This window comes from Thamnophis sirtalis, unplaced genomic scaffold (genome assembly GCF_051295495.1).
Source record: "Thamnophis sirtalis isolate CommonGarterSnake01/CBP01778 unplaced genomic scaffold, rThaSir2_p1.2 scaffold_13, whole genome shotgun sequence".
NCBI lineage: Eukaryota > Metazoa > Chordata > Lepidosauria > Squamata > Natricidae > Thamnophis > Thamnophis sirtalis.
This window is the reverse complement of record NW_028261393.1, coordinates 26,395,504-26,422,712: the sequence shown is the minus strand read 5'-3', so window position 1 is coordinate 26,422,712 and position 27,209 is coordinate 26,395,504. Positions and strand designations below refer to the sequence as shown.

The 27,209-nt window shown below is 40.4% G+C and overlaps 1 protein-coding gene across 4 annotated transcripts in view; it reads left to right on the top strand.

The window, feature by feature from the left end:
- The window catches only part of ADGRB2 (adhesion G protein-coupled receptor B2), a 253,569-nt gene that overhangs the window by 155,801 nt on the left and 70,559 nt on the right, over positions 1–27,209 (top strand). For 3 of the 4 annotated variants that reach the window (XM_087727881.1, XM_087727879.1, XM_014071564.2), the window contains exons 11-14: positions 1,258–1,404; positions 4,308–4,383; positions 4,490–4,616; positions 7,030–7,073. In XM_087727881.1, the coding sequence (XP_087584007.1) occupies positions 1,258–1,404; positions 4,308–4,383; positions 4,490–4,616; positions 7,030–7,073 (394 nt within the window). The remainder of the gene's footprint in view (positions 1–1,257; positions 1,405–4,307; positions 4,384–4,489; positions 4,617–7,029; positions 7,074–27,209) is intronic. The other variant, XM_087727880.1, reaches the window with a different exon arrangement.

Below are 27,209 nucleotides of genomic sequence, written 5' to 3'. Positions count from 1 at the left end.
CTTAAAGCAAATTTAACATTTAATAGCTCATTCAATTCAGTTTTTTATGGGCTTTAAAATGAGGTGTCGCAGAAGTTGTAAACTGCTGTTGATCTTGCTGTGACCCCCTAGGAAAAGGTTATGCCCCGCCCTGTAGAACTGAGGGACGCAGTGGCTCAGTGGCTAAGACACTGAGCTAATCAATCAAAAGATGGCAGTTCAGCAGTTCGAATTCCTAGAGCCACATAACGGAGTGAGCTCCCGTCACTTGTCCCAGCTTCTGCCAACCTAGCAATTCGGAAGCATGTAAAAATGCAAGTAGAAAAATAGTGGGAAGATAACAGCATTCCATACGCCTTCGGCATTTAGTCATGCCGGCCACACGACCATGGAGATGTCTTCAGACAGCGCTGGTTCTTCAGCTTTGAAACACAGATGAGCACCACCCCCTAGAGTCGGGAATGACTAGCACATATGTGCAAGGGGAACCTAGTGGGTATGGTAAATCACAAAGCACCCATTCATCAGCAGGTGAAGGAACTCATCCCCATCTGGATATGCTGTCTATGATTCCAATAAGACTTTGAGGGGCCCAAAGATGTTTCTCCAAAATAATATATAGGTTGTCTTCAACTTTAGGGACCAGAATTTGTGTTGCTAAATAAGGTTAAATGAATCACACCTGATTTATTTGTAAGTGAATCATACAATTGTTACGTGAATCAAGGTACCCTCATTGACATTACTTATTGTAAGTCGATTGGGAAGGTCGCCAATGGTGATCACATGGCCCCAGGATGTTGCAACTGTCATAAATACATGCTAGTTGCAAAGCCCCCAAATTCTGAAGACACGACCATACAGCAGGAGCCCCTGCGGTATTAATGCAGCTCATTAACAACATCTGACATGATGCTGTGATGGTCGTAAGCAGGAGGACTGGTTGTAAGTGACTTTTTTCAATGTTGTAACTTGTAAGTCCCTAAATGAATGGTTGCAAGTTGAGGACTACTGGTAGATGTGAGCAGATGGTGTTTTGTTAGCTTTACAGCATGTCCTCTGTATTTTTAAAATTAAAATAACCTTTATAAACCTGTAGTGAAGCTGAAGTTTGATGGCCACCAAGGAAGGTGTTTGACCTGTGTTCCATCCCTGCTCTAGAAAGCCATGATGTGAAGGATGAGGATCCAGTGTGCTTTATTTCCTGATCTCTATCCCAGAGTGACACCCAGCCCTATTTTCCTGTTCTCCTCTCTATCCCCTTCTCTTCCTTGGCAGTGATTAGCATCCAGAGAGAGCCAGTTTCTGCCGTCTCCAGTGATATCAATTTCCCCATGAAGGGGCGTCGGGGCATGAAGGATTGGGCCCGCCACTCCGAAGACAAGATCTTCATTCCCAAAGAAGTGCTCAATCTCTCCTCATCTGGTATGTAGCCTCCACAAGGGACTGACTCATTGAGGGTGGGTGGAGATGGGTGGAAAAGGAGACCCAGGAGTAGTGGTTAGAGGAGGGATGAGCAGCTTGAATAAGACATGTGCTCCCAGATGGTCTCCTGCAATTCACTTAGGAAACTGTGGGACTTTCTAAAGAATGCTAGGTTTTGGAAGATAACTGCATCCAGTTTTGGTCACCATACTATAAAAAAGAGGTTGAGACTCTAGAAAAAGTGCAGAGAAGAGCAACCAGGATGATTAGGGGACTGGGAACTAAAACATACGATGAACGGTTGCAGGAATTGGGCATAGCTAGTCTAGTGAAGAGAAGGACCAGGGGAAACAGGATAGCAGTCTTCCAATATTGGAGGGGCTGCCACAGAGAGGAGGGGGGGTCCAGCTATTTTCCAAAGCCCCTGAAGGCCAGACAAGGAATAATGGATGGAAACTGAACAAGGAGAGATTCAACCTAGAAATAAGGAGGAATTTTCTGACAGAACAATCAACCAATGGAACAGCTTGCCTTCAGTAATTGTGGAAGCTTCATCACTGGAAGATTTCAAGAAGAGATTGGACTGCCATTTGTCAGAAATGGTGTAGGGTCTCCTGCTTGGGTGGGGGCTGGACTAGATGACCTACAAAATCCCTTCCAATTCTGTTAATCTGTTAAGGTTCTCATCAAACTGCCTATGCCAGTGTCTCTCGAGTTTGGTAACTTTGAGATGGGTGGATTTCAACACCCAGAATTCTCCAATTCAGGAATTCTGCGAATTGAAGTCCACCCATCTCTAAGTTGCCAAGGGTGAGAAACACAGGCCTTTTCAGGGCAGTCCCTAATAGATCCATCAAAGTAATAAAAATAACTATAAGCTGCATTATAAAAAAAAACATTTTTTTCTTAGATATGAGCCTTCTCCATATTTCCCTTAAGAATAGGGAAAAAAGGACAGTTCACCCTTTGAAAACAGCTTTGACCTGATGAAGACTCAGGGAAATGATCTGTTTATGTAAAGGCTCTATGAACCGTGGCAGTGCAGTGGTTAGAATGCAGTACTGCAGGCTAGTTCCGCTGACTGCTGGCTGTTTTGACATTCACTGGCTCAAGGTTGACTCAGCCTTCCATTCTTCCAAAAATGAGGACCCAGATTGTTGGGGAAAATATTCTGACTCTGTAAACCGCTTAGAGAGGGCTGGAAAGCACATATGAAGTGGCATATAAGTCTAAGCGCTATTGCTATTAAGATCAGCAAAGTAGACTACTGGAGGAATAATGCAAAATGAAGGAAGAATTGCAAAACACTGTTCAGTTTTTTATATTTTATTTTTTTTGTACAAACTCCACATCTTTGCAACGCATTACAGTTTTTTACATATCTGTTGTGATTCTTTTATCTATACAAGTAAATCTAACTATAACTTTATATATTTGTGAATTTACATTATTTCATACATTTTTTCATTCTATATATAATATTCTATATATTATATATATATATATATATATATAACAATTTTTCTACATTTAAGTCATTTTGTATAATATTTATTTGGTATAGTCTATCTCATATTTCTATCTTTTAATCATTTTCCGGTTTTGTAGTTGTCTATTGATTTGTTAATCTTTCTTCCTTTCTTTTTTGCTTTCCTGTTTCCCCCCCCTTTCCTCTAGCCAATTGTACAATAAATCCCATACGGAGTCATATTCAGATTCTTCTTTCTCTTTTAGTTCTTTTGTGAGCCTGTCCATCTCTGCACATTCCAATATTTTTTTATTACATTTTCTTCTGTTGGTGTTTAATTATTTTTCCAGTTTTGAGCGAATGTAATTCTCGCTGCCGTAATTATGTGTATCTATTTTTTTTCATAATTTCCTTTTATAATTCCTAACAAAAATAATTCAGGTTTTAGTGCAATTTGGTGTTTAGTAATCTCCTCTAGCCAATCTTTTATTTTTTTCCAATATTTTTTCGCAGATGTGCACGTCCACCACATATGGTAGTATGTTCCATGTTGTTGGTTGCATTTCCAAGAGATAGGTGAACACTCCGGGAACATTTTCACAATTGTCGCTGGTGGAAGGTGCCAGTTTTTAAAAAAATACAATCTTTATAGATAAATTGGAAAGAGTTCAGAACATTTTAGATTTAGACGTGACTGCCAAAACACCATTTTTAAAAGCTAGATTATTTTGTCTCTGACATTATTGCTAATCTCTGCTTACACACATTATTATATAGGCTGGACTGAAGTGTTGTTATTAGTATAACTGACTCACAGAGTTGGATGTGATATTTCTAATTTTGATTTGGCATTCCCGTTACAGATTCTGTCTCAGCTATTGTGAAAGCCCAACCTCTTTCTCCAGATTTCAAATCAGAGGTGGAAATGTGAGGCTTAGATATTTATAGCCCCATTTATATGATGTGCATTCATATGTTATAAAGCTGAAATGAATGCATATGTTTAACTTGCCATATGCTTGAATTTCCACTCAGAAACCAGAAAAATTGTACCATGGTATAAATATATACATATATATTAAAATCCTTATTGCAAGGATTTGATTCTCTCTTGAACTCTATACTGGTTCAGTTTATGCAGATGCAGCTTGCTTTGGTCTTTCACACAAGCATTAGCCCTAGAAAGGATGGTCCATGCAAATATTCAACTGATGATTTTTCCACCACTTCTTTCTTTGTTCAGTATATAAATCACTTAATACATTCTTGAAACCTTACAAATGTGATCCTTCTGGCAATTGTAGTTTTGGGGTCTCCTCATTGCTCTGAGTCTTGTTTAACATAACCAAGTCCTGATTTCATGTCCCACAAATGGCCCTTTAGTTGCTGCATTAATCCATGAGGCTCTTGTCCTTCTTTCTCCTTCGGTCTGAAGAAACGGATGACTCAGCTTATTTTGTCATTGGCGCCATCTTGTATCGCACCTTGGGATTAATTCTGCCCCCTCCTAGGTGAGTGGATCTACCAAATTGCTTGCGAAAAGCAAGTCCATCTGGTAATGTTTTTGCGGCAATACACCTGTGGTGCATTTTTATTCTGAATGCATTCTCATTCCAGTGACATTGCCAATTTCACCAACAGAAGTCCTCTAGCAGTCATGTCCAAAGTTCTCACAGTGACGGTGAAACCACCAACAAAGGCCGTGGAACCCTTGATCACAGTGGAGTTGTCCCATATTATCAATGTAAGTGTGGGGTCCCGTGGCACTTTTGTCTTTGAGTTGGGTAGAATAGCCTAGCCCAGTATAATTAAAAGATGAGCTCTTGACTTAAACATCTCATTATTACTTTATGTTACAAAATAATGCTCTATAGCTGGAGGTTGAATAGCCAAACCAGGGCCAAACCTGGTATACGTGAAGAGGGAACCTTGGATGCAGAAGAACATATCTAGCATCCTTTTGCTGCCTGAGAACATACCGTATTTTTCGTACTATAAGATGTAACAGAGTATAAGATGCACCATGATTTTGAAGAGGTAAATTAAAAAAAAAAAAGGTTTTTGCACTCTGCAGGCCTCCCTAACATATGCCTCATTTTTTGCAAAAACAAAAAAACAAAAAGGGGGGCATGCAAAGTTTTGGGAGGCTTGTGGTGTGCTCCTGGGGGCTGGGGGGGGCAAAGACAAGTAAAAATAGTTTTTTTGCAAAAATGGGCCATTGTTTGCAAAAAAGGAGGGGTAAGCAGAGGCTTTGGAGGCTTGTAGAGTGCTCCTGGGCCCGGGGGAGGAGGCAAAAATGAGCAAAAACGGTCCATTTTTTGCTCGTTTCTGCCCTCCCCAGTCCCCAGGAGCACTTTACATTCATTTTTGCAAAGGGGGCGGTGTTTTAGTAGGCCAAAAATGCTGTATTCAGTGTATAAGATGCACCCAGATTTTCACCCTCTTTTTTGAGGGAAAAAGGTTCGTCTTGTACTCCGAAAAATACGGTAGTCAAGACAAATGTCTATACAGGTAGTTCTGGACATATGACCATAATGAAGCCAGACCATTAGGGTCATAAATTGTGACAATCATAAAGCAGGTCACCAGATTTTATGACATTTTTTTCTAGTGGCAGTTAAACAAATGTCACGATCATTAAGCATATGCTACAGTCATTAACCAAACCAATGGTTCGCCATGGGCACAATTTTGCATAAAACAGGAATCAGATTTTGACAAACCTATTTGTAAAATATATGGCAATGGAGCATTGCCAACAGCCATGTTCCGAGAAAAGTCAGGTCACATGACTGTGGAGTGGGGGAGGGGGTCAACCATCAGAAGATTAAATTGGGTTGTAAGGCCCCATTTTCAGTTTGGTCGTAACTCAAGGACTATTTGTATTTTGACATTGAAATGAGAGTTTGATTTCCCTAATGAGCAGCATAAGAGGTTAACAGGCAAGAAATATCTGTAGAACAAAAAGCTACTGAGAGAAAGTATCAGAAAAATAAATAATATTGGTGTGTTTTTGTGTGTGATCCGTCTGTCTGTCTGTCTCTATCTCTACACACTAGTTATGACAACAACTGAGCCCAAAATTTCTGTTGTTAAGTGTGACATTTGTTAAGTGAATTTTGCCCCATTTTATGGCCTTTCTTGCCACAGTTGTTAAGTGAATCACTGCAGTTGATAAGTTAATAACCCAGTTGATCTGGCCTCCCCATTGACTTTGCTTGTCAGAAGGTTGCAAAAATATAATCACACAACTTTGGGACACTGTAACCGTCATAAATATGAATCAGGTGCCAAGCATCTGAAGTTTGAGGACACGATCATGGGGGTGCTGCAAAGGTCGTAAGTGTGAAAAATTGTCATAAGTCAGTTTTTCAGTGCCATTGTAACTAAACAAATTGTTGTAAGTTGAGGACTACCTATATTTCATTTTTATTCCTGAAAAACTGCTAGAGACAAAAAAACGGGACTTTTTTTTTTGCTTTAGTTAGATTAGTAGAATAGAATAGAATAGAATAGAATAGAATAGAACAGAACAGAACAGAACAGAACAGAACAGAACAGAACAGAATTCTTTATTGGCCAGGTGAGATTGGGCACACAAGGAATTTGTCTTTGGTGCAGATGCTCTCAGTGTACATAAAAAGACAAGATACATTCGTCAAGAATCATAAGATACAACACTTAACGATAGTTATAGGATACAAATAAGCGATCAGGAAAGTATAAAGGGTTTCAGCCCATCTGTTGTAATTTAGAGAGAAAGGGAAGATATAATTATTATTGACATTTATACTTCATTTCTGTCCTGCCTTTTTGCTATACTTTACTGTCTAAGAGGGAACATAGGAAACAGCAACATACTTTGATGTGCATTGAATGCTTAGGCAGCCTCTGAAATCTATACTGATATTCCCTCTGAAGGAAGAAAACCCACTTATCCTAATTAGATATTAATATCTGAAAATGGATGGATGGATGGAAAAAGGAAGGAAGGAAAGTGGGAGGGAGGGAGGGAGGGAGGGAGGGAGGAAGGGAGGAAGGAAGGAAGGAAGGAAGGAGGGAAGGAAGGAAGGAGGGAAGGAAGGAATACATGGATTTGCTAGGTGTACCATGTCTTGTTCCCCATTCACATCAACCTCTTTCTACTTGTCCTCCAGGGCACCTCACATCAACAGTGTGTGACCTGGGAATACACTAAAGTGTGAGTATATTTCATCTTGCTGCATTGAGTGAATTGTGTAATGGGGCCGCTGTACCAATGATTGACATACTGTACATGCGTGTCTGCAAGTTATTCAACCAAGACCCTTAACAAAAATGAAAGTACAAAACACAGAATCAAAAGTTTCAAAACATCAGCTAAATTAATTCTGAAGTTAGTTGTTTGGCTATCCAAGAGATTGTGTGGGTGATGATGAAGGGAGAAGCCCCTGGATGCCTTCACATGTTGTATCCCAAGCTTTCAAGACTATCCATCCATCTTTCTTGTTCCTTCTTTCTTGTTTCTTGTTCCTCAATTCCATCCTCCCAGGAATTGGATACCCTTCTAATGTTGGGAGGGGTTCTCCAGTTGAAAACAAAAGTCTTACCATTCATCTTTGTTCTGCAATCCTGCAGATAACCCAAGGGTAGCCGATTATTCTCTTGATTTACTCCCAATGTGAGTGTAGGAGGACAGCTTTTGGTCTAATGTGGCAAAAAAAATATCAGAAATCTGGAGCCCATAAATTTTCTTCAACTGCATCTCACTTCATCATATCCATAGAGTGAGTAGACTAAAGTAGGATTTAAACTGGAGAGGGCAGGGGAGGGAGGGAGGGAGGAGGAGGAGACAGGTTGCTTACCTGTGAAACAGATTTTAAATACCTTATCAGTGAGCAATTATAGCAATAGCAATAGCACTTAGATTTGTATACCGTTTTACAGTGCTTTACAGCTCTCTCTAAGCGGTTTACAGAATCAGCATATTGGCCTCAACAATCTGGGTCCTCATGTTTTCCCCCTTGCCCCCCAGGAAGTGGCGGGGACCAGCTGTGCATGCATTTAAATATTTTAGGGGAGGGCTTATTTTAGGGGAGGGCTTATTTTAGTGCATGAGCTCAAAAGCCCAATTGGGCTTATTATCCAGGGAGGTCTTATTTTCAGGGAAACGGGGTACTAACAGTCAAAGCAAATTGGCAGTAGACAAGTGCCAATGGATTGGTTGGACTTAGATCTCTTGTGGCCACAAAGGGACTCAAGACAGATGATATATTTGACTCCTCCCTTGGGCTCAGCCTGGTCATCTCTTATAGCATTTGGGAGGACCATATTTCCCAGGTTACATTAGCCTGTCCCATTAGACCTGCCAGAGAGGGCATGTTGCAGGTATCTTTGGTTAAGAAACTTCATTGGATGGGTTCCAGAAGACATGACTTCTCTTCTCTGGTGCCAACCTTATAGAATATCCCCCCCCCCTAATATTAAATTAGTTCCATCCATTTTGATATTCCAAAAATCCTTGAGACGTGGACGTGTTGTCAAACCTGGAGATGAAATGGCTCTATCGTTCAGGTGACCATTTTTAATCCTCCTGTATTTTTTGCTTTTGTCATTTTTTATTAATATGGATTTTACTGTTTTCTTTGATGTTTCTATATTTGTTGTTGTTGCTTTATCTGATTGTTGTGCACTACCCAAACTCGCTTTCTGGGAGATGGACGGCTATATGAATTTGATTCATAAATAAGTAAACCTAGTTCTTCCAAATTTATCTGATAACTCTGCTGCCTAAGATGAAATGTAAGTTATTAGTTCTGGAGGAAAACAGAGCATTTCTGCTGTCACGTTGCTCATTTTTTCAGATGGAAGATTACAGATGGCCTCTCCATTGCAGGACTGGTTCTGCATTCCAAGTGGAAGTGGGTGGGTCCATGCCAGAAGCTAACTTTATTTTTCTTTCACTTATATTTAAATTTAATCACATTCATCATAGATGATGTGATTACTCTCTAGTCATATACATAGTGATTTCCCCCCTCGATCATAATTAAGCGTTACAATTTGGCAGCTATTTTTTGCAGACTTCTGATATCATCCCTCCAGGCTTTCCTTCTGCATTCCTCTCCTCCACCTGGTTGCGTTGAGATGGAGCGTCCCGTCTTTCTGAGATTTCCCAGGGTGATGTTGGCCAAATGGCAAAACTCACTTCTCTGTCTGTCAAATAAGGATAATATAAGGCACATCTTTGTGCTAAGATATGATGAAATAGCTGAAGACATGTCAGTAGTGACTTTGAAGGCTGGGATCTGCCCATGGGAAGACAAGGAAACCAAGTCAACAAATCTTAGCTAATGTCAGCTCTCTTCCAGGCTGATACTTGAACTCTAAAGGCTTCCAGGCAGAGATTGAAGGACGAAGCTCTTGATAAGATAGTTTTTTGTTACAGATACTAGAGAAGCTATTACTATGAAGAAAACCAACAGCTGTAAAATCAAGCCATATATTTAGCAAACCCAATGTTCATTCTTGATACATTGCTATTTTTTTTTTGTTACTCCATGCATCCCGGCACTCTGAGAACCAATTATTTTTCAGTAGAAATGCACATTATTATCCATGCTGATTGGCTTGTTCTCAGGAACCTTTAGTCCTGACCTTGCTCATGTTAACCCTGACAGCTAATGAATAAAAGCAGGCTTCTGAATTAGTAGTTGACCATCTACTCAGCCATTCTTATAATAACCAGTTTTGCTTCTTCTCTTCTTCAGCACATGTAGGTTCACAATATGGATATATTTCTCCAGCATCTGTATATTTTTTTGTGTAATAAACTAACATGGAAAGGTAATTTCATCTTCCCATGCTGAGGTTCAGGTGAATATGCAGAGTCCAACTCTTCTACCATACCACTGCATTTTCAAACCAGTGAGATCAGAAAATTCATTTGGAAGAAAATGTGATTTCTTCATTTTGCATTATCTAGTTTTTGCCCTCAACCAATCAGGAATAGGTACCTGTGAAGAAGGAGAGCTGTCCATTTCTCTGGTGCTAAAATGTCACTAATCCAGAGATTCAGGGAATACAGGTCGTCCTCAATTTATGAGCACAATTGAATTTCTGTTGCTAAGCAAGACAGTTGTTAAGTGAGCCATGCCTGATTTTACAATTTTTTTTGCTATGGTTGTTAAGTGGATCATTACAGTTGAACTATGTGGTTGAGCTATGTGGTTGCTAAGTGAATCCAGCTTCCTCCATTGACTTTGCTTGTTGGAAACCAACTGGGAAGGTCACAAATGGTGATCAGATGTCCTGGGATGTAAGTACGTGCTGGTTGATAAAGTCCCCAATTTTAATCATGTGATGAAGGGGTGCGGCAACAGTGGTAAGAACAAGGATTGGTTATACATCACTTTTTTCCAGTGCCATTGGAACTCTAAAGGAAGGGTTGTAAGTCAAGGATTTCCTGTATCCTTCATTATCTAGACTAAAATAGCCCCAGCAGTATCTCGGCTGCATTCTTGCCTGGACTTCTTTAACAAGACTTCTCTGCCTCACACTGCTAATAACACTTATCGATTAGTGGGCACATCTTACTGCAAGCTTAATTCGTCGTCTTGTAGCTTGCAAGGAGGTAAACAAAGAAAGAGAACAAGATAGCATAATTTTTTCTTCTATATAATGCAAGAAAAGTAGCGGCCATCTTTTAGGCTGCCTTTATGTTTTGGATTGGGTCTCCAAAACACAAATTAATCATTGCCAGGTGACAAGGTTGCTGGTTTAGATCTAGTAAAACAAGATTCCTGCTCCAATGTACCTTCAGTATGTTTGACTTCAATTCTTATTATCTGTTTCTAGCTAGAGGTTATGGGAGATTAAGACTGACACATCTAGAGGTCACCAAGGATTTTGTTGAAGCTCTAGGAATTGCACAACCAGGCAAATTCATACAGTATCGGAGACTGAAGATAGACAAAATGCAGTTGATAGAGAAAGGCACTCTGGGCAACATCTGTTCTCTGGAATAGCAGTCCATCCCCAGAATCCATGTGCTTCCCACCCTATTGAGGTTCTGGAAATCCTTAACCATCTGGTTCCCACCTCTGATCCTGGAGCAGGGTGACTGCTTAGCTGTGTCAGGTAGATTTTCTATAGCCCTGTGGTTTGTTTCTTTAGATGCTTCTTGTTTCTTTTATGTATTCATCCAGTTTTTACCCCACCTTTATTCCTTTGTAGGTAACTCAAGGCAGCAAACGTACATAATACGCCTCCCACTCCTATTTTACCCACAACAACCCCGTGAAATGGATAGGTCTGAGAGAGGGGGACTGGCCAAAAATCATCCAGACTCCTTTCATGCCTAAAGTGGGATTAGAATTCACCATCCCCAGGCGTTTGACTCAAAGTTACCCATCTGTCTCTCATGCCTAAGGCAAGGATAGACCCACCATCTTCTGGCGAGTCATTCAGCCAACTTTCATGCCTAAGGCAGATCTAAAACTTACCATCTCCTGAACATTGACTCAAAGTCACCCAGCTGGTTTTCTTTTCTAAGGCGGGACTAGAATTCACCATCTCTTGGTTTCTAAGTGAGCACCTTCACCACTAGATCAAATTGGCTGGGGTTTTGTGTGTATGTGTGTGTCTAATATTGTTTCTTCTATTTGTTTATAATGTAAGATATGTAGAGTCACTCTGGAGTTGGGGAGTCTTAAATCAATGATTTGCATGAATAAAGAAATAAACCAGCATTTTAGTAGACAGCAGCCTCTTCAGACCCTGAAATATTATGGGGCATCTTCTAAGAATGCCATTTACTTTCCTTTTGGCATGAACTGGATGCAAAAGTTGGCCTTCAAAATTCATCAATTCTAAGGGATCTTATTTGACGTCTTGAAGTTTTGACATGCTTGCTGCTGCCATCCTCATGTTCATTTTGGCATAATCAGAGGTGCATTGAGAGATGGGGAAACTGCCAGAAACATAACATAATTAAGAAGAAAAAGAGGGGAAAGGAGGTACCCTGCTGGTATGGCAGAGGAGCAACTGGGTTAATTACTTTTGATTTCAAGATAGAATGTCAGTTTTTGAAGTGGCAGCTGTAGATCTTTTTTGCTTTTCTCCTTTACTGGAGGTTGCAAGCTCTTAAGTTTTTGCATGACTTTCAAGAGCTTTAAAAGCAATTTTTTAAAAAAAAAATCATTCTTCATGTAAGATGCAGTAGGTTTTCTTTGTTTTAAACTCTTCTTCTTCTTCTTCTTTTTCTTCTTCTTCTTCTCCTTCTCCTTCTCCTTCTTCTTCTCCCCCTCCTCCCCCTCCCCCCTCCTCCTCCTCCCTCCTCCTCCACCTCTCCTTTCTCCATTGCACCAATGCGCAATGAATCTTGGATTTTCTATTACAGGGTAATTCTATTTTATATCAATACAGAGAAGGAAGATTATGGTAGTGGTTCAAATAATTACCATAATCTTCCCTCTTTGTACTGATATAAAGGAGTGCCATGTCATGGGGGAGGGGATGTAATGCTGTCATTTCTCTGCAGAAAAAAATAATCCCCTTTGCTCATCATGACTTGGATAGATGTGAACAGATTTCTGTAAAAAAAAAAATGAAACATTTTCCATTCTGAGCTAAGTAAAATTCACTGTTACTTTCTTCTCTCCATACTGTTCTTATCTGGGGCTGTTCCTAAAATGACTTCCTCTCTTTCCATATTGGATCTTGTTTCTAATCCCCAAAGTTGTTTTTGAGTAAAAGAATTAAAAAACAAAATATGGTGCACCAACTCTTGGTTAAAAGAAGGAGAAGAGAACGAGAAGACTTAACCTCTTTCTACTTATGTCTTTTCTGGAGGGAAAAAAATGGACTGGATGTGTAATGAGTTGATGAAGAAAAGCAAAGCACTCTGATTTTCTTAATTGGACAACTGTGTATGCAAGAAATTTGGTCTTCATTTATCTCCAGATTGTCCAGATCCTCATTTTGCAGCTTGTTCATCATCTGTAAGAGTAATTAGTACCACACACTTAATTAGGTGCCATCAAGATGGATTCTAATTGCATGGACAAATTCCCATCGCTTCCACCTGGGTCTAAGAATGTGCCTCTTCCAAGCATAGTTCCACATGTTTTTCATTCCATCCTTCCATTCTACTGATTATCTCCTCCTACTACTTCCTTCATCCCGACCAATCCCTTTTCCCAATCTCTCATTTACTCTCATTACATTCCCAGAGTATGTGAGAAATGTTACTCACATGGAGATTCACAAAGAAGAGCCGCATAAAATGTTCTCTACTCATCCAGAGATGCTGGGCTCATATACGTAAATGCAGATTTACAATTTGATTGATTTCTGCTTGAAGAAAAAGCTTCCCAAACTTTCTGTCACATACATATGCAGAAAGATTCTTGATTGTTTTAAACACCATTATTATATAACTTATACATTACTTTTGTGACTGGCCTATAAATCAACCACATCAATAATTCATCCCTCCCTCCCTCCCTCCATAGATAAAGGTAAAGGTTCCCCTCGCACATATGTGCTAATTGTTCCTGACTCTAGGGGGCAGTGCTCATCTCTGTTTCAAAGCTGAAGAGCCAGCGCTGTCTGAAGATGTCTCTGTGGTCATGTGGCCGGCATGACTAAACGCACAGAATGCTGTTACCTTACCACCAAAGATGGTTCCTATTTTTCTACTTGCATTTTTTACATGCTTTCGAAATGCTAGGTTGGCAGAAGCTGGGACAAATAATGGGAGCTCATTCTGTTACGCAGCACTAGGGATTCAAACCACCGAACTGCTGACCTTTCTGATTGACAAGCTGAGCGTCTTAGCCACTGAGCCACTGCGTCCCTGAAGCAATGGGTAGAAGCTTGCTAAAGAGAGATCCAACCTGGAACTAAGAAGAAATGTCTTAATAGTGGGAACAATTAACTAATACAACAGCTTGCCTCCCGTAGTTGTGGGTTCTCCATCACCGGAGGATTTCAAGAAAAAAACGGAGAGCCATTTTTCTGAGAAGATGATAGAAAGTCTCCTTATATGGACAGGGGGTTGGACTAGAAGACCTCCAAGTCCCATCCTGCCCTACGATTCTATAACCTGAGGTAATTTCTCATTTTCAAAGCAGACATGAGATAGTTAACCTTCAAGATTCTTCTTTCATAGTGTTTTTTTGCTGCAGTTTTCCAACAACAACAACAAATGGGAATTTCTTCATGGACATTGCTGTTTATACGTTTGTAAAAACCATGTAGAAGTACATTACAGAAATCGGTCTGCAAAACTATCATCCATCGAGCAAACAAAGTGTTTGTGTTGGAAGAACTCTCTCTACAAAGAATTCAGCGCAAATAGTTCAAAAAAGAGAACCTAAGTGCAATTGCCTCCAGTTTGACAGATTTGCCAAATGTCATTTGATGTACTTACGTACGTACGTACGTACGTACGTACGTACGTACATACATACATACATACATACATACATACATACATACAGTCCTTGACTTACAACAGTTCATTTAGTGACTGTTCAAAGTTAAAACAACACTGAAAATAAGTGTCTTATGACCATTGCAGCATCCCCATGGTCACATGATTTAAATTCAGATGCTTGCCATAGTTGTAACGCTTGCAGTGTCCCGGGGTCATGTGATCACCTTTGGCGATCTTCTGACACGCAAAGTCAATGGGGAAGCCAGATACACTTAGCAGCCGTGTTACTAATTTAACAACTGCAGTGATTCACTTAACAAATATGGGAAGAAAACTTGTAAAAGGGGTGAAAACTCACTTACTGTGACAAATTTCTCACTTAGCAACATAAATTCTGGGCTCAGTTGTGGTCAAAAGTCAAGGACTACCTTTATATCCACATACACTCATATATAGTCCAGTTGACTAGGCTACGTATGAATTTCAGAATTGAGGTGGTAAACCTACCATGTACAGAGTTTTTGGTCTATATCAGTGTTTCTCAACCTTGGTGACTTTAAGTCCTGTGGACTTCAACTCCCAAAATCCCCTAGCTAGCATGGCTGGGGAATTCTGGGAATTGAAGTCCACAGGATTTAAAGTCACCAAGGTTGAGAAATACTGATCTCTATGATGTTTCCAAAGTATTATAGTTCCTACTCACTATTATTTCTTGAAAGAAGGCTTGACCAATCCCAGCTTGGTAATCTTTTCTCGCTTCCTACCACTTTTCCAGTTGAGTGTCCTTACTTTACTGTCATGTTTTAAGAACCTACTCTTGGGTCTTCATAAAAATCTTCTCCCTGGTATTTTTTCCCAATAGCTGCAGAAAATCTCATCAACCAGGACATCAACTCTGGCTTTATGGTCTCCTTTGAGAGGGTCTCACGCATTTCACATTTCATCCATGACCATTCATACTTTAATACAAATACACAGCATAGGGTGTATTTATAGGAGCCAAACAGCTATGAATCAGTGGGCACGATAACCACATCGTAACACTGGTAGCAGTATGATAGACATTCTAGCTGATAGCCTCCTCTAGGGGGCAGTCAGCCTTATTTGATCTAGAACTAATTGACTGTTTCTTTCGGCAGTCTACGGTACTCTTAATTACTATTTTTGCTACCATAATTCAGAGACATCTGTCTATTTTCCCTCACTCTTTTTTTAATATTCAGCTTTCACAGCCATAGATTAGTAGTGGGAAAAAAAATACTACTGGAACTATTCTAGTTCGCTTGTTATTGAACTGCCTTACCTATGTACTGTATTTTTCAGAGCATAAGACGCACCTTTCCCTCCCTCAAAAAAAGAGGGTGAAAATCTGGGTGCATCTTATACACTGAATACAGCATTTTTGGCCTCCCAAAACCCCACCCCACTCTTTGCAAAAATGGCCATGCATAGCCTTTAGGAGGCTTCCAGAGTGCTCCTGCGGACTGGGGAGGGCAGAAATGAGTGAAAAATGGGCTGGTTTTTGCTCATTTTTGGCCCCCCAGTCCTCAGGAGCACTTTGAAGCCTCCTAAAGGCTATGCATGCCCTTTTTTTGACAAAAATGTATATGTTTTTGTGAAAAATGGGGCTTTGGCAGGTCTGCAGAGTACAGAAACTTTAAAAAAAATTGCCTCTTCAAAATTTTGGTGCATCTTATACTCTGAAAAATATGGTAATTCCAAACTGTAAGTGACAGCTTAGGTGGGTGGGCAAATACATACCAGTCTTCTGGAACAGGACAACATCATAATGTTTCTGTCGAAGAAAGAGTAGAAACTCCACTCAATAATTTTTAGAGAGCCAAGGCAACACCAGGCAATAGCTGTTGGGTACAAGCGGGAGATGTATTTGGATTTTGTTATATCAGATTTATATCACGCTTTTCTCTAGTTTTTAGCGCTCATCCTCATGTCATCCTTGCCCCAGTGAAGTCAAGGCTGACTAACTCTTTTTGAGGGCAGAGACACACAACTTTGTCTCAATCGAAGAGAACCTTTGTAACTCAGGTTGAACTGTGGAATCCTTGGTGCTCTCTGGTTGTTTTCTTACAGACATTTCATTACCTAATTTAGTAACATCTTCAGTGCCCGTGAGTGTGGGGTAGTTTATATACAAATGGTTTCCTCTGTTAGTATTGGTGGTAGAGTTCTTGGTGGTTCCTTGGTTAGACTACTGTTTACTGAATTGGTAATTCTTTGATTGGGGTATTTACTGCTTGGTATTAATCTCTATGTGGGACGCAGTGGCTCAGTGGCTAAGATGCTGAGTTGTCAATCAGAAAGGTTGGCACTTTGGTGGTTAGAATGCCTAGCACCGCGTAAAGGAGTGAGCTCCCATTACTTGTCCCAGCTTCTGCCAACCTATCAGTTTGAAAGCATATAAAAATGCAAGTAGAAAAATAGGGACTACCCTTGGTGGGAAAGTAATAGCATTCTGTGCGCCTTCACCTTTTAGTCATGCCGGCCACATGACCACAGAGATGTCTTTGGACAGCACTGGATCTTCGGCTTTGAAACAGAGATGAGCACTACCCCTAGAGTCAGGAACGACTAGCACATATGTGTGAGGGGAACCTTTACCTTTACCGTTATTAATCTCTGCTTATCTGGGTGTTGATTGCTGATCTTGTGGTCTTTTAGTTTTTTGAGCATCTCTTTTGAATGGTAACACCACCTTATCCTCATCTCATTCCCAGCCTACCAGGGAAGCAGCCTTAGGAATATCTTTTCTTACTCTATCATCAGAAGTTGTGTCTTCTGTTTTCTACCAGCCTTGCAGTGCTGTTCACTCCATCTGCTGCATAGAAACACTGAATTACAGGAGATTTGTTTCATTTGCTAATAGACAGTAGAATGCTGGATACATGAATAAAGAGCATCCAAAAATCACAGAGAGGATTTCCTGGAATGGGGAAGTTGAAAAGTGATATTTAGGAGAGGAAGTCAGTGGTGGAGTGGCTGTTATTAAAAAAAAAAACCATTAGCAAAAACTTTGTGCCTGCAAAAACCCACCCAGAGAAAAGAAAGCAAATGGCACTTGCTTTCCCAGGATGAATAGGAAGGGGACACACTTAAATAGTCTACCAGTCTGGGGACATCTGTTTAGCTCACATGTCCACCATTCACATGTCACATGGCTATCAGCTCACATGTCAAAGCAGAGGAAGGGATGGGAATCTGGACAATTTCTTATATTGATTTCCTTCCCACTCAGCAATTTAAGATCACAGTACAGAAAAGCCAAAATCTTAACTTTCCAACTTTCCATAAATATAATGTATCTGTTTCCCTTTCAAGAACTCCCTCATGAGTTGTTGAATCCAGCTAGGTGATCTTTTGTGCAACATGGAAATGTGGACCTATCTTGATATTGTTTTTTTTTAATGGAAGCGTCTTCTTTGAACCCTTTTCTGAGTTACCTTCATAGAGCCATTATTTTTCCAAGTGATGTAGTAGAATGTAGTCTGGAATTCCAGAAGGGAGGAATTCCTTCCTAGAAGGCAAAGAGACTGTGGAGCTTGGAAAGTTTGGTTGGTAGGAAGAGAGTTAGGATGGCCCCTACCTAGTAGTGAAGAACAATAAAGGAAGCTATCCTTAAGTAACTTCACATGTTGTTCTGGAGTCTTGGATCTGACATGTACATCAGAAAATCACTTTTCTCCCAGCCATTTCTGGATTTGTATTTTGCCTAACATTCCTAAGTGTCTTTCCTACACAACTAGATAATAGTCTTGGGTAGCCGAGGTGGCACAGAGGTTAAATGCAGCACTGCAGGCTACTTCAGCTGACTGCAGTTCTGCAGTTCGGCTGTTCAAATCTCACTGGCTCAAGGTTGACTCAGCCTTTCATCCTTCCGAGGTGGGTAAAATGAGGACCCGGATTGTTGGGGGCAATATGCTGACTCTGTAAACCGCTTAGAGAGGGCTGAAAGCCCTATGAAGCGGTATATAAGTCTAACTGCTATTGCTATTGCTGTTGTTGTTGTTGTTAGTTGTGAAGTTGTGTCCGACCCATCGCGATCTCATAGACAACGTTCCTCCAGGCTTTCCTGTTCTCTACCATCCTCTGGAGTCCATTTAAGCTCACACCGACTGCTTCAGTGACTCCATCCAGCCACCTCATTTTCTGTGGTGTAGCACTTGTAGCACTCTCAATTGTGAGAGTGGCAGCCCTCTGCTTTTTTTAACAAAAAATAATACTATTCTGCCATCAAAGTAGTGGCTAGATTGCTGAGGAATCCCTGAAATTGCCATGGAAACGTTAAGCCCTTCAGAGAAATCTGAGATAGGTTGCAAGGTGCAAACTCAGTTCTCCTGAGCCATGCGTCACGGTCTACTTCCATAAGCTACAGTGCATCCATAAACACAGCATAACTTTCTGGTATCAATTCCCTGCAGAGAATTTATAATTTGTAGCTGGCAAATGTTTCTTTCAGGAAATTTCATTCAGCCTTGCTTGCTTTAATTTCTTTGACTCAGAATCCTAGTAACTTCCCAAAGAAGGATGTTATAGAGCAACTTAAAATTTTGGGGATGAAAAGATGGATCAGTGGATCTCACAAGTTGATGATTCTGCATGTTTTCTGCTTTCTTCGCCGTGGGTAGTGAAGTTATCAGATCGATCATTATATGGCAGGGTCATGGCTGTTTTAAATTTCCCTCATCTACGGATATGTGTGTTTAGTTAGGAAATTTATCTTATGTCATGTAGGAAATTTTATGCAATGTCTAGCATAGACAGCAGAGATCCTGCCAAACAATTCAAGAACACAATGAATAATTTTCAGACTACTTTATTAGAACATTTTCTGCAAGCATATGCCCATTCATACCTGCACAGTATAGTCCTTGAAAAGGAAGAAACAGATTAAAAAGACAACATTCTCCTCCTCCACTGTCCTAGTAGATGAAAGAGACATGGGAAATGATTAAGAGGTCATTGAGAGGAAAATCTCAATCTTTCCAAAGCTCAGTGTTCATCTTTTTTACCCCACGGATCAAAGTATCAGATTCTCAAAACAAATGTTAGTTTTCACATGTTCGTGCTTTGTACATTTTCTTGTCTTATTGAAAGTTTTCAATCAAACTTGAACATTGGACACTATCTAACAAAATGAAATTCAATGGTGAAAAAAGTAAGGTTCTACATTTAGGCAAGAGAAACGAAATGCATAGGTACAGTATAGGTGGTACCTTGCTCAACAGTAGTAACTGTAAAAGAGTCCTAGTGGGCAACCATTTAAATATGAGCCAGCCGTGTGCAACAGCTGCCAAAAAGCCAACACAGTTCTAGGCTGCATCAACAGAGGGATAGAATCAAGATCACATGAAGTGTTAATACCACTTTATAATGTCTTGGAAAGGCCACACTTGGAATACTGCATCCAGTTTTGGTGCCATGATGTAAAAAAAGATGTGGGGGCTCTGCAAAGAGTGCAGAGAAGAACAACAAAGAGGATTAGGGGACTGGAGGCTAAAACATATGAAGAACAGTTGCAGGAACTGGGTATGTCTGGTTTGATGAAAAGAAGGACTAGGGGAGACATGATAGCAGTGTTCCAATATCTCAGGGGTTGCCACAAAGAAGAGGGAGTCAAGCTGAGGGTAGAACAAGAAGCAATAGATGGAAACTAATCAAGGAGAGCAGCAATTTAGAACTGAGGATAAATTTCCTGACAGTTAGAACAATTAATCAGTGGAACAACTTGCCTCCAGAAGTTGTGAATGCTCCAACACTGGAAGTTTCAAAGATGTTGGATAGCCATTTGTCTGAAATGGTATAGGATTTCCTACCTAGGCAGGGGTTTGGACTAGAAGACTTCCAAGGTCCCTTCCAACTCTATTATTCTATTTCCTTAAAGACATAAAAATCTGCTTAGGGTTCTTTAGCATCCAATCATGATAGACAGACAGATGCTTGCTTTAAGTCTGTTTCTGTTCTAAAATGGTGTCAGTAGTTGATTATTAAGTTTGCATAGTTCAACTCATATCTTGTTGTTTCCTTTCCTCACCTTTTCTGGTTAGCTAATAAAACGAGGACATAGATATAGCACTGTAGGATCCAGAGAGAATATAATAGGAGGATGTATACAGAGAACAGAATAAACCATGAAAACAGAATAAACAATTTACAACTGTTATCCCAAAGGTGCTTTTTCAGGAAGCAACTGGACTTCCTTGTTTTTGTGTAGAAAATGTTTCACTTGTCACCCAAGAAGCTTCTTCAGTTCTGACTGGATGGTCCTTCCATTCCCCACCATCCAGTCAGAGCTGAAGAATCTTCTTGGGTGAGAAGCAAAAAGTCTTCAAAGAAAAAACCAGAAAGTCTAGTTGCCTCATGAAAAAGCATCTTTGGGACAACCATGACCTGGATGACTGAGAATCCCCCCAGACAACTTTTGCATCCCCAGTCATATGATCAGAATTTGGGCTCTTGGCAACTGGAATGTATTTATGTTGGTTCCAGTATCCTGAGGTCATGTGATTATCATTTGCAACCTTCCCAGCTGGCTTCCAACAAGCAAAGTCAAGGGGGGAGGTAGCCAGATTCCCTTAACAACAATGGCAAAAAAAATGGATGCAACTCATTTAAAAACCACCTTGCTTAGCAATGGAAATTCTGGTCCCAACTCTGGTTGTAAGTCAAGAACTACTTTTATACAATAAAAATATTACTACTTGGAAATTACGATTAGTCCAAAATGCAGTGGTCTGCACATTTTTGGGGTTCTCAAAAATGAGAGCATATAACACCAGTTTTATAGATCTGGCATTAGTTGCTGATCAGTTTCCAGGGAGAATTTAAGATGATAATTTAACCTACAAAGCTCTTTGAGGTTTGGTATTAAGAAATCTGCAGGATTGCTTTCTCCAACCACTTCTGGCCAGCTATTTAAAATAATGAGTGAGAAACTACTATAAATCTTACTTTTTCACTGCTTTTAGGGGGCTGAAGTTAGAAAACACTGTTCTCCTGTGGCAGACTTAAAGCTTCTTATGGAGATCAGATTAGCCCCATCCTTGTGTACAATTCAGAAATGGTTGAAGATGGAATTGTTCTAAAGAGCCATCACCTACTTTTATAACCCCATCTTTACTGTCATTTTTTTTCCATTTTCGCGGGTTCTGTTGTGTTATTTTTGTCATGATTCATTAAGTTTGCACGTTTTCTAAACGTATTACTGTGGTAGTTCGAATTGGCCTTTTTATATTCTGGGTAAAGCTGTTGAGTGTCTTTTTGATTGGGATGAGATAGAAATGTGTTTACTAAATGATGCAGGAATATTATACAGAGAATACATTTCATGTCAGCCTTCTCTTTCCCCTGTCACTCATCTTGTGGTCCTTCATGATCAGGGGTGTCAAACTGGATTTCTTCGAGGGCCAGATCAGCATTGTAGTTCTCTCCACGGACCGGCGGGGTGGTGGTGTAGGGACAGTGGTGGGTTCCGGATTGGGAATGGGGAACAGGATGGATGCCTCCTGCAGCACCCTGCCAGCCAAAACAGGGTGCAGGGGGCGTGCATGGCACCCCCCCCCCCCAGTGCCTCATTTGAATCCTCTGTGGCCTCCTGCAGCACTCTGCCGGGCAAAAACAGGTCATGCAGAGGCTTCCTGAGACCCCCGCATGGCCCCTTTTTCAGCCTCCTCGGACTTCCAGAAGCAATCTGGATGGCAGAGTGCTGCCGATGGCCAGGGAGGCCAAAAACAGGGCACGTGAGGGGGCCACACGCAGTTAATTTTGGGTGTCAGAGGCACCGCGGGCTGGTCCTTTGATATTTCCAGGCCAGATTTAAGCACCTTGTGGGCCGGATCCAGACCATGGGCCTTGAGTTTGACACCCCTGTTGAAGATTATTCTTGATTCACACTTTAGGTTCAGTGATAGATGCAGCATGAAGATAGTATCTCCTTCAGCTTTTGGTTCCTGCTATCTGCAACCTTTTAATAGAGCTGCCATATCACAATACCCAGTTTGACAGATAACAGAATATCAGAATAACAGAGCTGGAAGGGATCTTGGAAGTTTTCTAGTCCAACCCCCTGCCAGGTAGGAACACTTATGCTGTTTCAGACAAATGGTTGTTGAATCTCTTCTTTAAAACTTCCAGTGTTGGAGCATTCAAAACTTCTAGTGGCAAGCAGTTCCAACTGTTAATTGTTTTCACTGTTAGGAAGTTTCCCCTGAGTTCCATCCTTGATTAGTGTCTGCCCACTTTTTCCTGTCTTGCCTTCAAGGGCTTTGGAAAATAAATTGAGCCCCTCTTCTTAGGGGCAGCCTCTCAAATATTGGAAGACTGCTGTCATGTCCCCCCACCCCAACCTAGTCCTTCCTTTCTGTAGACTGCCTATTCCCAATTCTTCCAACTGTTCTTCATGTGTTTTAGTCTCCAGGCCTTTAATCATTCTAGTTGCTTGTTTTTGCAGTTTTTCCAAAGTCTCATCCTCTTTTTTTGCACTCACATGTGTAAATGCTTTTGACAAATCATAATACCTTTGAAGTCTCCGTATCGTATATTAAAAAAAACTATTTTCCCTGAGTGCATCGTAGCAAGGATGGTGTGCTGATTAAACAACATGGGAGCTTAAGAGGCAGGGAAATGGCAGATTGCAAACTCAGATAGAAAATGTTTCCCTTTTGCTCAGTGAATGAGTGGACGGGGAGAGTTAACAATGGCTTGGAGGGGAATTTAAGGGGAACTCTGAACAAATGTTCCCTCTAAGTCAAGACTTTGCTTGGATAAACAGAGTGCCTGATAGGGAAGCAAGAAGGAATACAAGCTTTTTTGCAGGTGATGTTCAGTGAAACAAAAGTGAATAGCCAGGGGACTCTAAATGCCATTTTGTGTGTATGTGTGTGTGTCTTGGTGTTTTCTGAGCTTGGTTGCTTCCTCGCAGATGTTTCATTACCCAACTAGGTACCATGATCATTGCTAACTAGCCATGCTAAAATCTGCAAGAAAACAGCCAAACTCAGAGAGTACCAAGCGCCCGCCCACATTTCAAGTCTGAGCTATAAATATCCTCTTCTATTGGTGCCATTTTATGTGCTGTAAGCAGCAAAAATGGCAGTTAAGTAAGTTCCAACTTCCATTAACGTCTGTGGAACCCAAGGGATCAGGTCTCTGCTGCATATGCCTCAATTAGGATCCAAGACATTTTGAAGTAGCCCAATCCAAATATCCAAGGTTTATCCTTCAAGTAACTTGGACTATCTCTAGCTCCTTATTATATTGGGAAATTGGATATGACTCAAGAGAGGTCTTTCAACTTAGATTTTGAATTCATTAATTTTCCAAAAGGGAACTTCAGTTTCTGAAATGTACTTGAATATTAGTTCCTCAGTTGGTAGCTGGGCTTTTGGTTTGACCTCCAAGCTTGGCAGTTTGGTTGCAAATATTTCATCATCATCATCTGTGTGCTCTGAATTGTGCTCATCTGTCTGACACTGGCCTTTAAATACCTTTTTATGCGATGCAAATTGGTGAACGTTGTTTGTTCAGACAGCCAATCAAACAGTCTGAAATCAGATCATGACTCAGAAGTATCTGAACAAACAACATTCACCAATTCAAAGCACACTGACGATGTTACCTTAAATGGTGACAAAACCTTTGTAACCAAATTGCCAAGTTCGAAACTCAGCCCAACAGCCCAACTTTAGTTTCTTTCACTCTCTTGGTCATTTTTTTTTTGTTCCACCCACCTGTCTTGACCTCAGGTCTTCTCAGCATGGAAAGTAATTTCTCTAGTAGTGTTACTCAGTCTTGGCAAGATTGAAGGGTATGGACTTCAACTCCCAGAATTACCCACCATGCATGCTTAAGTCCATACACCTTAAAGTTACTAAAGTTGAGACGCACTGCCCTAGGGCCAGAGGGAGCTAACTGTGATGACTCCCTTGGACAATTCCCAGATACCTCTGTAGAGATCAGCTCGAGGGAGGATGAGCTGATTCCTGGCACATCAGTTAATTGATGACTCTGCACAGCCATCCGGAAGGGATTTGGCTGAGGCTCCAGCTGGAGAAAGCATGCTGTTGCAGGTGGCCAATGAAGACAAGGAGGAACTCCTTCAGCACCTGATCCAAGAACAAGTAGGGCAGAGAAAAGGCAGGAGCAGGAAAGGTCAGCTAGATTACTGGTGCGGAGGCAGCTTCACTCCTCTTGATGGTCTGCACCAGGAGATGGCTATTTATCACAGCAGACAGATGGAGGTGATAATGGGAACAACTTGTTTGTTTCCTAGCTGTGTGTTTTTCAGTCGTTGTGATTCCTGCCTCACTCTGGATTGACACCGCATTTGGAATGGAATCGTGCCTTGGAGACTTTGGACTTTTCTTGCCTCCTGAGCTCTGTTGTATGTGGATTTCAGTTTGTTCGGTGGAGTTGTTTTGTTTGAGAAACTTTCAATTGCTTTGTGGACTATTGGGCCTTTGCTCTGTGGACTAAACATGGCCTGCTCGTGGATGGATTTAATTAGGACAGTTCTGGGTTTTGGTGAAGGGAACTGCTGGGGAATATTAATAAACCACAGTTTGTGTGGCATGTGTGAGAGTGGGCACGGCAGCACAGTAATACAGAATTGAAGCAGTACTTTTTAAAAGATTGTCTTTCACCAGGACCAAAGTGGTTTGCCACTAGATTATGGTGGAATCTCTGCTGGTGTATCAATTCTTTAAGGACACCACCAAATTTCCACACACAGAAGGATTTTCTCCTTGACAGGATGTAACTCCTTCCCTTCTTGGCTAATAGAAGGCAGATATAAGGCAGACTGAGCCTACTAGCTTTGATTTTCTGTCTTGTCCTCTCAGTACAATGCTTTGTGCAGATTTAACAGATTAACAGAGTTGGAAGGTACCTTATAGGTCATCTAGTCCAACCACCCACTCAAGCAGGAGACCCTACACCATTTCTGACAAATGGCAGTCCAATCTCTTCTTGAAACCTTCCAGTGATGAAGCTCACACAACTTCTGAAGGCAACTTCTGTTCCATGGGTTGATTGTTCTCACAGTCAGAAAGTTCCTCCTTATTTCTAGGTTGAATCTCTCCTTGGGCAGTTTGATAACTCTTCCACTGTTAAACTATTATGACTGATCTTAGAAAGAGAAAACTCAATTTCTCTTGGCTGACATGTCCCCAAGCATCCGAGAAGGTAGCCACATTTTGCACAATGATTGTTTGTATTAAGATAACTTTTGTTATATGATACCTAGCATCATGAGAGTTATCCTTCCTATAAACTCCTTTTTTGCAACCCTGTAATCGCTTAATTTGGGATTCAGTCAGGGTGACTGGCTGGAGCAGAGTGGAGTTTGCAGCATATATTTTTTCTTAATGCCTTGGGAGAGAGAAACGACTTGGTAAGGCCACACTTGGAATACTGCATTCAGTTTTGGTCACCACAATGTAGAAAAGATGTGGAGATGCTAGAAAGAGTGCAGAGAAGAGCAACAAAGACGATTAGGGGACTGGAAGCTAAAACATATGAAGAATGGTTGCAGGAACTGGGTATGTCTAGTTTAATGAAAAGAAGGATTAGGGGAAACATGATAGCAGTGTTCCAATATCTCATGAGCTGCCACAAAGAAGAGGGAGTCTATTCTATTCTATTCTAACTGCACTACCTAGGATTGAACTATGCCATGAAAGCTAGTTTGGTGTAGAGACTTAAGAGCGCTTACACATGTGCTTGCACACTCATGAACCTGCATGCATACACCCACCCACCCACAATGTCATAGAGAAGGCTAGGCTATTTTTAAAAGAATAATTCTGAACATAGCCATATTTCTTGACCAGCTATTTACAGTTCATGATATTTTAACACCATGTTAAAGACTGAATTTTATTTGTTTTCTATGTTTTCTATTCTATCTTTATCTTTTTATTCATTCTTAGCTTGGTGCTTGCTAATTTGGATCACTCTTATTATTTGGTCTCAGTCCATAAATAAAAGGCAGTCAATCAGTCGTCTTGACTGTACATGCTCAGTGCTTAGAGTTTAAGAAATAAGCAAGATGAGTTTCACTCCTTAGTAAGGAAAGGTAATGTAGCAATAGCTTTCACAGAGACTTGGGATGACTTCCATAATTAGAATAGAGCAATTAAAGAGTGCAATTTGTTCAAAGGAAAAGAAGCGATAGAAACAAGACAATTTGTTGCAGTGTACTTTCTCTGTTTATGTCTGCACAAACACACACATATTCATATATATATATATATATATATACTTAAAGTCACAACCCCTGGTATGCCCAAGTGTGGGAGGAAGGTCACACTTCCACTCTCTGTCATTAGGCTCGTCACAAGAGTCCATCGAGACAGAAACCCAATATTTTTACTGTTGCCTTTGTTAGGCAACAGTTATTATTTATCAGCACAAATAATAACACACACATATATATATATATATATATATATATATATATATATATATATATATATATATATATATATATATATATATATATATATATATATATATATATATATATATCAAACATTTTATATATATATATATATATATATATATATATATATATATATATATATATATACACACACACACACACACACACATACATACACACATAAGTACGTGTGTGTGTGTGTGTGTGTGTGTGTGTGTGTGTGTTTATGACTGACTTTTATACCATTCCACAATGCTTTACAAAGGTGTTTTTTCAAAAAGCAAGTGAATTTTCTTTGTTTTTGTTAGAACATTCATGGCTGGGACAGACATGATAACAAGATCAGCCAATGAATAGGCATAGCAACTAACTCAGCCAATGGGAGCTTAAACAGATCTGAGTCTGTGCTGAGAATCAAAACTGAAACTATTCTGTCTGCTCTGAACTCGCAAATGAAACTAACT